Raw genomic sequence first — 17,955 nt, 5'->3', positions numbered from 1 at the left:
GGTCACTCGAGCCATATGATTTCTCTTCTCTGCAATGATGTCATAAAGGGATGTTTATCTGGTGTCTGAATTTGGCTTTTGTTTTATGGCTTATAGTGCCCCAGTCATTAACCTTTGAAAGTGTCATTATCCATTCCGATGACCCTGTTCTGGGTAGCTATTTCTTGGTAGAACCCCAGATTCCACTAGAGGGATAAGCTTATAAAGATGCAAATGATGTCTATTTCCTTTCAATAATTCCTTTTTGAAATGGACATTGACAGTTCCAGGTGTGAGATTCCATGAGCAACATGTCAGGGCATGTCTCCAGTGCAATCCATATAATGCCTTAGTGGTCACGTTACAATTCCAGACATCGGGTGACTTGAGGCAGCATCATTTGGTTCAGCAACGTTCATTCTTAAATAAGCAAAAATGAATAAAGTTTGATTTATATAGTTTATGATTTTTCCCATGTCTTACTGACATGTCACTGTTACAGATATTATACAATATAAATATAATTCACTATATAAACAAACTCATTCACGAAAGCCCATTCAATACATTTAAATCACCTAAAGTAGTTAATCCCTTAAAAATAAACATTTGTATTCATAACCCCATGTCACAGACAACTAATCCTTTAATAACCTCTTTGAGCTGTAAATCAAACTGTGAACCTATAGCACCCCCAACACGCCCCTGGAAAACAGTCAAGCAATAATAAAGCTATAGTGATAGCACTTAAGACTTATGTCAACAGTTATTGAAACTGCAGGAACAGATTGTTTCAACTCTCACAGATAGAGCAAGCAGTATTTCTTTTAAATTTTAAAGAACTGGCCATAAATAACTTGACTGCTTGACAGTTCCACCGACCTTATCTGCCCTTCATGAAAATTTATGATTTCTATAAAGATTCATAACTCCCACATTGCAGGATAAGGCCCTTGCTGCAGTGAAAATGGGGTCTGGTTGAACTCAGCACTGAGTTCAAATGGTCCTGCTGAGGTCACATTTCCCACATGTGGGAATCACGTCTGCCCCTGTTCCCCTCCAGCGAAAATGGTTTCTGTGGGATATGGGGGAGAAATTCTGGATCTGGGGTCCATCTGCCATTTTGGATATGATATGGAGCCTCCACAAAAATCCAGGCCCCTATATCACTGTCATGTGCAAAGAAGAAAATTACTCCTTAATAAAGGACTGGTGTATTACCAGCTTCCATGTGAAAGCAGACCCGCCAATTTTGAACCCAATTCAGGATTTTGCTGTATGTTGTGTTTGGATATGTTCATGCAACTCATTGTGCAATTCATAGTAATTCGGACCAATAGCATACATTCAAACTATGTGTTCTCATCCAGTCTCCATTCCTATGTAGGTATCCCTTAGAACTACAGTAGCTTGTGCATATGTCACTAGTTGATTATGTTTTGGGGGTGTTCCTCCATGTGTTCCTCACTGCCCCTTTAATCAAGAATAAGTGAGACTGAATCTTAAGGCTGCAAATTGAGCACTACTGCTCGCCCGCCCCCACCCCCCCAACCATCCCCCACCTCCAACCACCCCCCACGTGAGTACGCAAAAGACGGCATGGTGATGTACGGTCAGTAATCCAACGTCATCACACCAGCCCCCATATTAGGAAGGCATAGAAATTGGTCACATGTGTGCTATTTTGAAATAAGCAGTCAACAAGTATTGAGTTTGTTAAAGACCCAATTGTAAGTGATGTGTTGTTGCCCTCTTCATTTTTCGGGCATTGGGCAGGAAAATGTTTGAGAGTGCTTTACGTCAGGTATGAGGAGGTGGCACAAGGGCAGAAGAAAAAGTCTGCCAACTGGACCATACTGCAAGTAGCAGCAGAGTCTGCTGGTGAATGTGGCAGCGTCTGTATTATTTTTACTTCATTTATTCACTCTTTTGAGCCTGCCATAAAAAAAGGATAGAGTGAGAGGGCAGGGGGCCTTTAACTGACTTCCTGTTCACAGCATAATCCCTTCCCTGCATGGCATCCCGGTCTAGGTGCCCGGATGGGCACAGAGCCCCTTTATATCACTAATTGACTGCCTTCCTGCCAGGCTGCTGCTAATTGGCGATACAACACTTGATTCCCTGTGCTGAGACAGCGGGGGCGAGAGCGAGTGGGTCATTCCCTTTCCGTCCTGCCTCCCTTCCCAAAATCAGAAAATCCAGCCTGTTTTGTTTACAAGTAAACAGTGGGCATTGAAACATTTGACCCATGGAAATTCCTTCCTCAGTCCAATATTTGTCTGTTATTCACAATGCAGTTTTGTAGGTAAGTGGAGTCTTATGTACCTTTAAGAGAATGTATTTAATTGACCATGTAAGTGTGTTGACCAATCGCTACACAGCATGGGCAACTTGGGTAATTGGAAGTCTAGAGCTGGAGATGATTGAAGAATCAAGCACACATGGTGTTAGAGCTCTGTTCTTATTTCCAATAAACTGCCAGTGTTTGTTCAGTTAATCAGTCCCTCTGCCTATATTGTTTCAAGCACCAGCTAATGTGTTAATATCATAGGCGCAGCTAGCATTCGCCGGACAAAGCAAACCTAATAACCAAAAGCATAGAATTGACGATGAGGATAAACCAGATCTATTGACGGTAATCAAGAAATCCGCAGTAAGCCAGCCATGTTGCTTTGCCACTACCTTGAAAGCTGTTTGAAAGCGCAGTCTCCTTAGTCATCAAGTATGCCATGGTTTGAACATCTTAAACCATTCGACCCCATTTCCAATGACTGATCTCATTACATCGAATGCCTAGCACTCTTCTTTACCGCTAACAACATCGTGGGGGAGGACAAGAAGAGTGCGATTCTGTTGTCCACATGCGGGAGCAAAATGTACAGGCTTATCTGCAGCCTCATGTCACCGAGCATCACCGAAATGAAGACTTTTGATGAGTTAGTAAATATTGTCAAAAACCACCTGAAACCAAAGCCCTCAGTCACTATGCAGCGTTTTAAATTCAATTGAGGAATAGGCTTCCAGGAGTGTCAATCGCTGGCTATGCAGCTGCTTAAAGGAATTAGCGGAATATTGAGAGTTCGGAACTTCAATTAACGATATATTGAGAGACTGATTGACATACGGAATCGGGGATGAAGTTTTCAAAAGCAATTGCTATTTGAAATTAATCTAGACTTCAGTAAGGCATTAGAATCGGCAACAGCCATGGAGAGCACTGTTAGAGACTTGGGGGCAATAAAAGATACACAAAAATGGCGCCATCCATCTTGTAGGGTGGGAAGGGCCGGTAACAAAAGGCGCGAAAATGTCGGACTTCGTAGAAAGGCAGGGAACACCCACTATGTACAGGCCATTGAAGAACAATAATATTACAATGAAAACCCACGACATTAATGAGAGAAATGCATCCAGGCAGCCGGCAGGCGACTGACAGTTCAGAAATATCGAATGCCTTTTCTGCCACTGCAATGGTCACATAATACTGCACTGTCAAGATAGGCTGAGACAGCATTTTAAAAATAAAGGTAGAAATTGCAACATCTGTCTCATTGAAGAACCAGAGGAAGCAGAATCTGACATCTATTCATTACACAACAATCCAGGTAGTCATTAGAGTCAATATACAACCCATCAAAATGGAGGTCGAAACTGTGGCATCAGCACCAGTCATAGGAGAGAACACATTCAGACACTTGAATAAAGGACGAAGAAATAAGTGTGAAAGGGATATGTCAAGTCCTGGTGCAGTATGGGGATCAGTCAGTGAATTTACCCCTTATAGTAGTAGCTGGAACAGGCCCCAGTTTAATTGGTTGCAACCAGTTTAAGATTAAATTGCAATGGGCCAAGATTTTTCAAATCAGAACAAGAAACTTACAGGAATCGTCCATTTTCATTGACAAGCTAGGAAGGATTTGTGGGCTACAAGCCAAAATCAGTGTAGACCCTAACACAACCACCAGATTTATCAGGGCCAGGCCAGGCCAGTCCCCTATGCTCTATGGGAAAGGTTGAGACTGAGAAAAACAGGCTGGAAAAGTTGGATATCTTATAACCGGTGCAATTTTACGAGTTGGCGGCACCTATAGTACCCGTACTGAAGCCAAACCAAACTGTTAGCTAATGCAGTGGTTATAAGTTAACTGTAAACAGAGTGGCCAAACTTGATAGACACTTGACACCGAAGATTGACAAATTATATTTGAAATTGGCAGGGGGCACCACATATTCAAAACTCTACCAGCAAGTAGAGTTGGAAGAAGGCTTTAGGGAACTCATGACTGTTAATACACATCGAGGATTGTATTAATACACTCAACTACCCTTTGGGGTCTCATCAGCGTGTGCTATTTTCCAGTGTACCATGGAAAACCTGCTTCAGGGATTGCCATATGTCGTTGTTTATCTGGATGATGTCTTAGTAACTGGATGAACTGATGAAGAACACTTAGCTAATTTGGAGCAGGTGCTGAAACGCTTCTCACAAGGTGGGGTGCGCTTGAAACACACAAAATGTCTTTTCCAAACCAAAGAGGTAGTTTACTTGGGTCATAAGGTCGACGTGCAGGGCCTGCATCCCGTGGAAGAAAAGGCCAAGGCTATCCACGAGGCACCTACACTGAGAAACAGTACAGAACTAAAGGCCTTCTTAGGTATGACAAACTATTATGGGCGATTTCTCTCAAATCTATCAACTGTACTAGCTCCATTGTACACATTGCTTAAGAAAATCCATAAATGAATTTGGCAAGCTCCGAACCAGGATGTGTATCTGAAGGTAAAGCAATTGTTAAGATCATCGGCCCCACTGGTATTGCCCCCGCTAAATTACTAATGAAGAGACGTCTCTGTACCCGTCTAACTCTTATGAGGTCAAGTTTAGGGTGGAGAGAAACGAAAGGGCCCAGAAAGCTAGACATGATGGCCATAATCATGAAAGAAATTTCACGGTGGGAGACACAGTTTTCGTGAAGAACTTTGGAGATGGGCCCAATGGCTATTAGGTGAAGTGAGTGCCGTGACATGACCTCTCTCCTATAATGTATTGGTAAATGATGGAATAATTAGATGACACGTGGATCATCTCTGGATAAGAGACAGTCCCACAAGAAGGAACGCCGTCATCATTTGCGTTTGAGTTTGCGCCGCACGTGGAAGAAATGCCACATGATTTGGAAGTACCAGTGGGGCCTATTGGAGCCGAGAGGGTCGAAGACACAAATGTGCCCACTTCCACTGAAGATCCTAGTGGACAGTTGACCCCTGAGAAGGTTAGCCTCGGAAGAACCAGCCGAGGCTGTTGAGCTATGACACTCGACACGTCCGAGGAAGCCTCCTGAGAGACTTGACTTGCAAATAGTTATTCATGTGAATAATTGGGATGTTGTGATGTTTGTCAATTGTACTTTCAAGTAAAGGGGGAGGGATGTGGTAAAGTGGAGTGCTATGTACCTCGAAGAGAATGTAGTTAATCGACCATGTGACTGTATTGACTAATCACTGCACAGCGCACGCTACTGGGTAACTGGAAGTCTGGAGCTGCAGGTGATTGAAGAAGCACACATAGTGTTAGTGCTCTGTTCTTAGTTCCAATAAAGCACCAATGTTTGTCTAGTTAATCAGTCTCTCTGCCCATATTATTTCAAATACCAACGAATGTGTTAATATCAAAGGCGCAGCGAGCATTCGCTGGACAAAGTGAACCAGATAACCAAAAACATAAAAAGTTTCATGTCATTTATTTTCAATTATAATAATTTATTTGCATTTTTTTAACATTCATTCATATTTGTACTCTATATATCTTTGGCACCTTTAATTTTGCATCATGTATATTCACTATTCTACGAGTTTGCATTGATATCCATGCCTCTCGTTTCTGGCTGCTTTCAGGTCAAGCAACTTCTTTTTCCCTCCCTGTAAGCTTTTCTAATGCTTCTCCCCAATTCTCACATTGACGTCCTCTTTTGTACATTTGAGAATTGCCCTCAAAGAGCAAAAATTGTGCTGTGATGTTCTGCGATAGTCATTGGGATATGCAAAGCCTAATGAGTGAAATATGGCTTTAGTTGCTAGTGGCTAGTTTCCACTAGAATTAACAGTTCCTTAGTCCGGGGGAAAAAACAGCAAGTATTTCACTCATTTTTGAAAAAAGAAGTGATGGTTGGTTCCGTTAAGCCATCTCTTTCTTTTTGACTTAAAAGTAGCTAAGTACTATAAGAGGCAACAAAATTAAAGCATATTTAAGTCATGGGTGGATCTTCTGTTCAAAGAAGAATATTTTGTTTGACCCCCACCCAAAATTGGGCAACACCCTGATGGAAACAGCTGAAAAATGGACAGGCCACTAGCCTGGATGAGAGCACCACTATTGTTTGGGAAGGACCACGGCTGGTCACAGGCAGATTTCCCTTCTTTCTACTCATGTAATACCGCTTCCTGTGGCCAGCATTTAGAGGGACGCCAGGCTCAAGGAAACTGTGGTAATAGCCCTGAAGGTGCCCCCATGACAGAGAGGGCCTCATTGTATCCCTCCAGTCTTCCCCTAACACTTACCTGATTAAAGGCTGTCAAAGGAACATTAATTTTTATCTTCAAGTTGCCTTTTCTCATTTAAAGTGCCTTACCAGATCTGGTGCTTGCAGTGATGGGATTCCCTTCCTTTACTTTGGCAGGCTGTGCTTTGATGGTGTGGATCCTACCAGGAACCTTCCTTGCAAATTTGATGAGTCCCTGACCAGGAGAATAGGTCAGAGCAGAAGTGGATATGAAGGGATTGATGACAGTCTCACCCTACTGGAACTCAAATATAGATATGAGAGTTTTTGCTCTTCCAACCCCTCTTTCCAGGTGTGAGAACCATAGAAACTATAGAAAAGTTACAGCACAGAAAGAGGCCATTCAGCCCATTGTGCCTGTGCTGGCTGAAAAAGAAAAACTAAAAGAAAACAAAACTAGCTGCCCATTTTAATCCCACCTTCCAGCACCTGGTCCATAGCTTTTCAGGTTACAGCACTTTAGGTGTAGATCCAGATCCCTTTTGATGAGTTGAGGGTTCCTGCCTCCACCACCAAACCAGCAATGAATTCCAAACACCCACCATCCTCTGGTTGAAGAAGTTTTTCCTCATGTCCCCTCTTACCCTTCTATCAATCATCTTAAATTTGTGCCTTCTGGTGATTGACATCCCTGGCTACTCTCTCCAGGCCTCTCATAATCTTGTAGACCTCAATCAGGTCACCCCTCAGCCTCCTCAGGAAAACAACCCCAGACTATCCAGTCTTTCCTCATAGCTACAATTTTCAAGCCCTGGCAACATTCTTGTAAATCTCCTCTGTACTCTCTCCAGAGCAATTATGTCTTTCCTGAAATGTGGCAACCGGAACTGTACACAAAATTCCAGATGTGGCCTAACCAACGTTTTATACAGTTTCAGCATTACATCCCTACTTTTGTAATCTATACTTTGTCCAATAAAGGAAGGCATTCCATATGCCTTCTTTACTACCTTATCCACCTGTCCTGCCACTTTCAGGGACATGTGGACATGCACACCAAGGTCTCTCCACTACCCCTTCCAATATCCTCCTATTTATTGCATATTCCCTATCTTTCTTTGCCTCCTCAAATGCATTACCTCACACTTCTCTAGACTGAGTTCTGTCTGCCACTTTTCCGCGCACACAACCAAGCCATTGATATCATTCTGGAGACAACAGCTACCCTCTTCACTAATAACTACATGGCCAATTTTTGTGTCATCTGCAAATTTCCCAATCATGCCGCTCACATTTAAGTCCAAGTCATTAATATGTACAACAAAGTGCAAGGGATCCAACACTGAGCCCTGTGGATGGCCTCTTGGAACCGTTTTCCATTCGCAAAAGCATCCATCAACCATTACCCTTTGTTTCCTCTCGCTGAGCCAATTTTGCCCACTAAAGGAAAACATTCTATCTGCTTTCTTTACCACCTGATCCACCTGTCCTGCTATCTTCAGGGACCTTATTACAGGAGATGGTGACATCTTTGATTCATACAAGAGACTGAGCAACTGTGTCCATTTGATGTATGTGTGAACCAACCAACTTCTATTGCATTATTCCTTAGAAGCATTTTGTGACACCTTGTTATTTACATTTTGTACTATTCAGTGTGCTTAAGTTTGCCACATTGTTTACAGATCATTAGGCTACAAGATGTAGCCATAGTTTCCTAAGAGAAACATTTAGTTCCAACTATCACAAATCAAATTAAGGCAAACAATCCTGTCTTTCTTAAAGGTTGGTGATCCATTTACTATTGATGATAAAAATATAACCATTTGTGAAATTTAATATAACTGTGATATGTGCAGTTGCCTAATATCTTTGTGTTTTCGCATTAATTCAAGTTTCTTTTACCAGAGGGAATTAGTTTCTCCTTTCCAGATAGAAGCAAAACTTGTTGTTTTAATGTTGTACCATCCAACAATCGAGCTGGAATACTTTACAAATTGGAACTATTGCACCTTAAATTCAATAAGATGAAAATCTTGGCTTCTGTTAAAGATGGCCAATCTGCTCTTGCAGATTACTGCCCAGCTGATGTGGATGAAAATCTATTGCCACCTATGGGAACAAAGTGAGTCATTTGAACATTGAAATTATTCACTGGTTCATTGTTTTATATTGTTTACTGCTTGTTTGCCTGTCCTATTTAAATAAAAGCTTTTGTTAATTTAGAATTGAAGTCCTGTCCTGGTCAGGGTGTACGTTCATTCAAGAGCGGTAGGCTCCCACTCCCCGTAACCCTGAATTGGATAAAGCGGTTCTGGAAAAGTGAGTGAGTGTTAGTCCATTGGGGGACTTTACTGGAATCTAAAATTCAGGATAGTCTGACTGAGCACTTAAGGGAAATTTGAGAGAGAACCAGCAAGGATTTGTAAAATGTAGATCATATCTAATTTTCTGAGGAAGTAACCAAAGTAGCAACAGGAGAATGTCTGTCTATGCATGTAATGTATATGGACTTCCAGAAGGCATTTGATAAGGTCCCAGACAGGTTAGTGGTAGAAGACAGAATAGAGCTGATGGGTATGTACTCAAATTGGAAGGAAGTGACAAGTGGTGCCCCACAAGGAACTATACTGGAGCCTCAATCATTTGCTATATTTATTAATAGCTTAGATTATCCATGACACAAAGATTGGTGGCATAGTGTGTGAACAGGGACTTTAAACTCCAAAGACACATTTTGAGACTAAGAGAGTGGATAAAACTTTGGCAGCTGGATTTCAACACCAGTAAGTGTGAAGTCATCCATTTTGGGCCAAAAACATATAAATCCAAGTATTATTTGAATGGTGAAAGGCTAGGAACAGTGGTGGTCCAAAGAGATTTAGGGTCTATGTATAAAGATTATTCAAATGCAGTAGTCACGTGCAAAAATAAATTAAAAAGGATAATGGAATGTTAGCCTTTGCAACTAGAGGATCAGAATATAAAAAGGATGGTTTGCTACATTTGGGGTGCTGGGCACCACACCTTAAACAGGATATATGAGCCTTGGAAGGAGTGCAGGGCAGATTCACCAGAATGTTATCAGGGCCCTAAGGATTGGATTATGAAGAAAGGCTACATAAATTATATAAGTATTCCCTAAAATATAGATGGTTAAGAGTGATTTGTATGAGATTTTTAAGATTTTAAAAGGAATTGACAGGGTAGAGAGATGAAGGAGGAGAAATTTGTTTGCTTAGCACCACTTCTAGCAGTAGAACGTAGACTTATGTAGATTCACCAGGGGCAGACAGCACCATCGGTAAGTAACTGCACAGCCCACACAGCATCCTTCAATTATTTTACTAGAGAACTAAGGGATTAGCAAGAATGAGGATTGGAAAGAATTTAGTACTAGTAAAAAAAAGTAGTACTGGAAAAATTAATGGGACTGAATGTTGATAAATCCCCTGGGCCTGATCGTCTAGACCCCAGCGTGTTGAAAGGAGTATCTGTAGATTTATGGGATGCATTGGTGATCACCTTCTAAAATTTTATAGGTTCTGGAATGGTTCTTGCAGATTGGAAGGTAGCAAATGTAATCCCATTATTTAAGACAGGAGAGAGGGAGAAAATGGAGAACTAAGGACATGTTAGCTTGACATCAGTGGTAGGGAAAATACTAGAATCTATTATAAGGGACGTGATAACTGGACACTTAGAAAATAATTGTAGGATTGGGCAGAGTCAGCATGGATTTATGAAAAGGAAATCATGTTTGACAAACCTGTTAGAGTTTTTTTGACAATGTAAATAGGCTTTCAATAAGGTCCCACACAGGAGGTTAAATAAGCAAAATTAAGGCACACAGGATTGGGAGTAATATATTATCGTGGGTTGAGAATTGGTTAATTGACAGAAAACAAAGTAGGAATAAACGGGTCATTCTCAGGTTGGCAGGCTGTGATTAGTGGGTTACAGCAAGAATCAGTGCTTAGGCCCAGCTATTCACAATCTATATCTTATATATTATCTTATCTATACCTTAAATTCTTGTTCAGCAAGGGAATCAAAGGTTATCAGGGTTAGATGGAAATGTGGAAATCGAAACACAAGAAGACCAGCCATGATCTTTTTGAGTGGTGGAGCAGGCTTGAGGGGCTGAATGGTCTACTCTTGCTCCCATTTCTTATGTTCTTATGTTCAATATTTTGGATGTGTGGACCAAGGCCTGGATTTTCATTAAGTCAGGTTTGCTGAAGAGCCAATGAAAAATGGCAGGCAGGTCCCAATTCTTGGATTCCCGACTCTAACCGGACTGTCCGATTTTTGGGAGTGACTTTAACGGGTATGGTTTGGCTCCTGTCAAAAGCCCACTACTGGCATTCCCAACATGGCCAGCTCCATTGTGGAGGTATGCATGTCATACTCCACTGCAATTTTCATGGAGTTGGGCAGGTTTTTAAAGAATTATGTTTCACAGCCCCTTGGAGGAGAAATAAACACAAGTGTGCATGAGAGGACATTTTAAAAACTCACCCCTATGTCCCTGATGCCCAGCTCTGCCCTTCCACCCACCCCCAATGTTCCCTCATGCCTCCTATGTCAAACTCTTTCTTTCCACCCACCCCCTCAGATCCCTCATGCCCCCAATGACAAGTTCTGCCCTTCTACCCACCCTCATGCCCTCTGTGTCCCTTTACCAACCCCTATGTCCCTTCATACACCCATGTCAAGTTCTGCCCTTCCACCCAATCTGTATGGTACCTCATGCCCCCATGCCAAGCTCTGCCCTTCCACCCACTCTATGTTCCCTCATGCCCCCCAAGACAAGCTCTGCCCTGCCACCCACTCCCTCATGCCCCCTATGCCAAGCTCTGTTGTTCCACCTACTCCCTCAGACCCCACATGCTGTGTATGTAGCCCTGCCCTTCTGCCCACTCCATCAGGTGACTCATGCACTCTATGCCAAACTCTGCCCTTCCACCCACCCTCATGCCCCCTATGTTCCTCTGCACACCCCTATGGCACCTCATGCCTTCATGCCAAGCTATGCCACTTCCATGCCCATTGGCCCACTGTATACTTTCTAGAACGAGTGACCAGCATAGTGTATAAGTGGGATGTGTAAGGAAAAGCTTTGGAAAAAAAAGTAATCCATTGGTAACTTTCTCCTATGCTTGGGGGGAGAAAAAAGTCTGCACTGCAAGTTAATAGAAGTGTCAATCACCCAGGCTGTTTGAAGTTTCAAAAACCACAAACCCTTGAAACCACTTAACTTGTGGCAACAAACATCATGAAATTTTCAGCAAGGATCAGACAACCTGACCTATCAATCAAGCAATGTTTCCTTTGGGGCACAGGTGTTCTCTAGCTGTCGGCTCTCAGCCAAGAATACTTAATGAGTCTTGGGAATTCTCTACCCAGTGAGTAGAGACTAAAGATATCAAGGAATATGGGGCTAGTGCATGAAAATGGCACCGGGATAGAAGACCAGTTATCTAGTTGAATGGCGGAACAAGCATGAGGGGCTGAATGGCCTAAGCCTGCTCTTATTTTCTATCTTCCATGTTCTAAGAAAAGTGCGCCGACTGCACAGGTTGCACTCCTGCTTCTACTTACGTGAACACATTTCTGCTCCGAAACTTTTTCCATTGGTTGGGCAAGCCTAGGATAAAGGCTTTTAACCTTTAAATTAGGACCATTCAAAAGAGAATTTAGGAAACACCTCTTCATGCCAGTTGCAGTAGAAGTGTGGACCTCTCTCCCAACAAACAGTAGATGTTAACAAAATTAATAAGTTTAATTATGAGCTGGTTAGATTTTGCTAGACCAAGGTACAGAAGGATGTGGAGCCAAAGCAGATGGATGGAGTTATGATACAGATTAGCCACACCCTTTCTGTATGGCGGGACAGGCTCAAGTGTTGAATGACCTAATCCTATTACAATGTTTCATTCAACTTTTCAAAGAGTGGAGAAGGACATGGTGACACAAGGCACTCCAATAATTGGTGTATAGTGTAAAGGTCCTGTACTATACTGTCTGTGTCTTGCTATTGTTAACTGTGACATTACATTGATAAAACCTTGTAATAAATTATGCTACTCTCTTATTCAAATAGTTGATTCATTTTATGTAATGCCTATAGATTAAGCATCATTTATTCAGTAATTTAGTGTTCAGACTATGAACTGACCTTTAATTTGTTGGTATCTGTTACAAAGTATACAACACAGTGCTTTGCGTAGTTATTAATTAGCAAATATAAAATTAGTAAAGTTTTTTTCTGACTGTGTTTACGGGAGGGTCATATGTCAGAAATTTGGATATATATTGGCCGTGATTTACACTTAAATTAAATGAAGAGGCAATGGAGCTGAATATTCATGACCTACCAGAATTGCTCTAAAGTTTCATCATTACAATAATATAATAACCTCGTATCATTATGACATACTTTGATTATCCTTTATACACAGAGTTAAGATGATCTCGTGTAATCGTGATTTTCAAATCTTCCTGTGGTGAATTCTTTGCAGCCATCGGCCAACTCCTGTACACCTCTAGTTCTAACTTCCAAAAGACAAATATCCACAGGAACTGGTGCATAAAATAATGTTTTAGTATGAAATTGCAACAGAAATAATGTATGAGTAAAATACATTGTAATATATATTTAATATGTACAGTGACATGTAAATGCATATGATAAAGATAATAACAGAAGCACAACATTGTTTAGTATGGAATAATAGTAATCATTTGAAAGAAATTGCAAAGCAAGTTTCAGAGGGTATTATGCATTAATTTTATAAATCTTTGCACCTGGTCAAATAATTTTTGCTCTTATGTTCTCTTTGCTCCAACCAAAAAACGTGCCATGAAGGGTGTACACTGCAAATCTGACAAACGTGGGTGTTGTTTTATATGCGTTGTAGATATTTTCTATGTAGCATTGCATAGTGATGTCTCTTATCTGTATTGCAATGCTCATCAGAAAGTGCAGGAAAAGGAGCAGAAACAATGCTCGTATGCAAATCTGGGATATCTCTGAATGTAAAAGCAAAAAACTGCGGATGCTGGAAATCCAAAACAAAAATAAAAATACCTGGAAAAACTCAGCAGGTCTGGCAGCATCTGCAGAGAGGAACACAGTTAATGTTTTGAGTCCGTATGACTCTTCAACAGAACTAAGTAAAAATAGAAAAGAGGTGAAATATAAGCTGGTTTGGGGTGGGGGGGGGGTGGGGTGGTGGGTCGGTGGTGGGACAGGTAGAGCTGGATAGAGGGCTAGTGATCAGTGGAGATAACCAAAAGATGTCATAGACGAAAGGACAAAGTGGTGTTGAAGGTGGTGATATTACCTAAGGAATGTGATAATTAAGGGCAGAAAGCAGGACCAGCAAGGTACAGATAGCCCTAGTGGGGGTGGGGTGGGGTGAAAGGAAGGGTTCGAAATAGGCTAAAAGGTAGAGATTTTAAAAAACGGAGGCGCGGGAGATGGGCCGGACACGGTTGACACAGTTTTCCACCCACGGTGGTTGACAGGGCCCTCAACCGTGTCCAGCCCATCTCCCGCGAATCTGCCCTCACACCTTCCTCTCCCTCCCAGAAACATGATAGGGTCCCCCTTGTCCTCACTTATCACCCCACCAGCCTCCTCTTTCAAAGGATCATCCTCCACCATTTCTGCCAACTCCAGCATGATGCCACCACCACACACATCTTCCATTCACCCCCCCGGCGGCATTCTGCAGGGATTGTTCCCTCTGGGACACCCTGGTCCACTCCTCCATCACCCCCTACACCTCAACCCCCTTCCATGGCACTTTCCCATGCAACCGCAGAAGGTGCAACACCTGACCCTTTACTTCCTCTCTCCTCACTGTCCAAGGGCACAAACACTCCTTTCAAGTGAAGCAGCATTTCACTTGCACTTCCCTCAATTTAGTCTACTGCATTCATTGCTCGAAATGCGGTTTCCTCTACATTGGAGAGTCCAAACGCAGGCTGGGTGACCGCTTTGTAGAACACCTTCATTCTGTCTGTAAGCATGACCCAGACCTCCTTGTCGCTTGCCATTTCAAAACTCGACCCTGCTCTCATGCCCACATGTCCATCCTTGGCCTGCTGCATTGTTTCAGTGAAGCTCAATGCAAACGGGAGGAACAGCACCTCATCTTCCGACGAGGTACTTTACAGCCTTCCGGACTGAATATTGAATTCGACAATTTTAGATCATGAACTCTCTCCTCCATCCCCACCCCCTTTCCAATCCCCCCTTTTTTCCAATAATTTATATAGATTTTTCTTTTCCCACCTATCTCCATTATTTTTAAGTGTATTTCCATCCATTGTTTTATCTCTACCTTTTAGCCTATTTTGATCCCTTCCATTCACCCCACCCCACCCCCACTAGGGCTATCTGTACCTTACTTGTCCTGCTTTCTACCCTTAATTATCACATTCCTTAGATATTATCACCACCTTCAACACCTCTTTGTCCTTTTGTCTATGACATCTTTTGGTTATCTCCAGCTATCACTGGCCCTCTATCCAGCTCTACCTATGCCACCCCCCCCACTCTTTAAACCATCTTATATTTCACATCTTTTCTGTTTTTACTTAGTCCTGTTGAAGAGTCATACGGACTCGAAACGTTAACTGTGTTCCTCTCCGCAGATGTTGCCAGACCTGCTGAGTTTTTCCAGGTATTTTTATTTTTATCTCTGAATGTTGTCTGATCTTAACAAGGGAGCATATTGAAAGACCTGTCAAAGGTTTCTTTTCTCTCCCCCCCACCGCCCCCCACCATCCTGCTCATATAAATCCTGGTGTCCTTTATTTCTCTAGGTCAAGAACGATTTGGGAACATGACAAGAGTATACTACAGAGAGGCCTTTGGAGCATTTATTGTCTTCGATGTTACACGAGTCGCAACATTTGAAGCGGTGTCCAAATGGAAAGATGACTTAGACTCAAAATTGACTCTACCTAATGGCAAACCTGTCTCAGTTGTCCTACTGGCAAACAAATGTGATCAAGGGAGCGAGTTCTTAGCTGCCAATCCTGGAAAAATGGAACAGTTCTGCAAGGATCATGGATTTATTAGCTGCTTTGAAACTTCAGCAAAGGTAAAATTGACTCTCAGCCTGCCAGATGGCAGTTGCAACAAATGAAGAAAATGGTAATTCTAACAAAGTACATGGAAATGCAAAGCCTCAATTGTCAGGATAACTTTATTATTCGTTAAACTTTACAATTCTCCTTTGAGCACTGTTATTACCCAGATTGTTTCATAATTCTAAATGATATATTGACGGGTAAAGAAGGGAATCTGGAAATAGAATTTTACTCGCCCTGATGTGAGTCTCAGTTGGGAAGAGACCTCATGAAAGACTACAGCTGAATGGTGGGACAGGATAGAGGAGGACTAGAATGAAGTTATGACTATAAAGGTACAGATATGGTAGAGAGGAGTTCACATTATAAAGCTAGACCTAGAGCCAACCTGATCCTATTGGCAAACCTTAGATTAATTGACAACAGCAATGGGGCCGGTGGGCTGACAAAGTACCCCCCATTGATTTCGCTGGGCAAAGTCTTGTCATGTCAGAACAAAGGGAATTTTGGCACAAGATTGTCACAATCAAATCGTTTCTCAGCCATAGTGGGACGCATGAAACCCTGTGACAAGGGACAGCTAAGAAGCCCCGATAAATGTGCAGCATGTTTCTACCCATGCCACAACATTATATCATAATTCAGTAGAGTGGTTCCCAATTAATTCTGCATTCAGCAGTCCATTTTGACAGAAATGATTAGTAAACAGTTGAAAAACACACGAGCAAAGCAGAATTACAAATGATTGAGTTAAAAATTGAGGATAACCCTTATGTTTAACAGAGTGAAACACTGTATTTAAACTAACAGCAGATCAGCAGGGTATAACCATTGTGTGAGATTCCACAGTAAGGATGCCACTGTACTATTTGTTAAAGTAATAATGGCAAAGAGGTTCAATCCAAACAACATTGGATGGCAAGCAGATGCATCAGGCTGTAGGCCATATTTGCAGATTTTTGCAAGCATGCTTGTGTAAATTTCATTCCCAACAATGATGGAGTCAGACACATTCCTGCGCATCTACTGATATATACAATAGGCTTGCTTCTAAGTGTCTTTTTATGCCAACATAATGTTAGGGGGTTGAATGTCACTGGGAATAGTTATCTCCCAAGCTTTTGTTTAAATTCAAACCAGGCAAGTCGATTTTAACTGGTCAAGGTGTTGTCATGGGGAATGCACCAGAGAACAGTCATTCCCCCAAGCTTTTGTTTAGTTGAAAATGATGCAATGTTTAAACAGGTTCTTTCTGTTGCAGAGGGCACAGTGTTGCGAATGAATATATGTAGCTTCTAGCAAGTGTGATAGAGTCACATTGCGAGCCCGACTGATAGTATTAAATTGGTTGTTATTCTTAGCACAAGCAGGATTGTTTATATGTGTCCAACATTAGATGTGATTCCACACCATATTCTTAGTTTTACAAGCTCAGGCTGGTTGAGTACTGTCAATACGCTGCCTGTTGTAAACAGCTGAAGGATGTTCTATTTGATATGATCCACTAGTCGTTGGGAGGTACAGCCTACGTACCTGGCATCACCCGAGCACTGAAATTCATACAGCATACCACTCATTTGTCTGGTAGGCAGAACGTCTTTTTGGCTTGTTGGCAGCATCCTGTTAGTGGAGAATACCATTTGTGTTGCCACTGCATAGTAGCAGCAGAAAACATCTCACTTCACCTGTTGCTCAAATTTTTGAGACACCTTATCACAGAATTTTAACGGCACAGAAGGAGGCCATTCGGCCTATCATGTCTGCATCAGCTCTCCAAATGAGCATTATGACCTAGTGCCATTGCCCTGCCTTTTTCCCGTACCCTTGCACATTGTTTCTATTCAAATAATCATCTAATGCCCTCTTGAATGCCTCAATTGAACCTGCCTCCAACACACTTGCAGGTAGGACATTCCAGACCCGAACCATTCGTTTGTGAAAAAGTTTTTTCTCACATCACATTTGCTTATTTTGCAAATCATTTTAAATCTGTGCCCTCATTTTTTAAAAAAATGGATTCATGTGACGTGGGCTTCGCTGGCTGAGCCAGCATTTATTGCCCATCCCTAATTGCCCTTGAGAAGGTGGTGGTGAGCTGCTTCTTGAACTGCTGCAGTCCATATGGTGCAGGTACACCCACAGTGCTGTTAGGAAGGGAGTTCTAGGATTTTGACCCAGCGACAGTGAAGGAGTGGTGATATATTTCCAAGTCAGGATGGTGAGTGACTTGGAGGGGAACGTCCAACTGGTGGTGTTCCCATCTATCGGCTGCCCTTGTCCTTCTAAATGGTAGTGGTCATGGGTTTGGAGGTGCTGTCTAAGGAGCCTTGGTGAATTCCTGCAGTGCATCTTGTGGATGGTACACACT

The 17,955-nt window shown here is 42.1% G+C and overlaps 1 protein-coding gene across 1 annotated transcript in view; it reads left to right on the top strand.

Annotated features, from left to right (window-relative positions):
• LOC121284183 (ras-related protein Rab-38-like) overlaps nt 1-17,955 on the top strand; it is a 66,813-nt gene that overhangs the window by 22,752 nt on the left and 26,106 nt on the right. Inside the window, exon 2 of the mRNA XM_041199429.1 lies at nt 15,318-15,598. Coding sequence (XP_041055363.1) covers nt 15,318-15,598 — 281 coding nt within the window. The remainder of the gene's footprint in view (nt 1-15,317; nt 15,599-17,955) is intronic.

The sequence above is a fragment of the Carcharodon carcharias genome, chromosome 11 (genome assembly GCF_017639515.1).
Source record: "Carcharodon carcharias isolate sCarCar2 chromosome 11, sCarCar2.pri, whole genome shotgun sequence".
NCBI lineage: Eukaryota > Metazoa > Chordata > Chondrichthyes > Lamniformes > Lamnidae > Carcharodon > Carcharodon carcharias.
The sequence above is the reverse complement of the archived record's forward strand: the minus strand, read 5'-3'. Positions and strand labels throughout refer to the sequence as shown.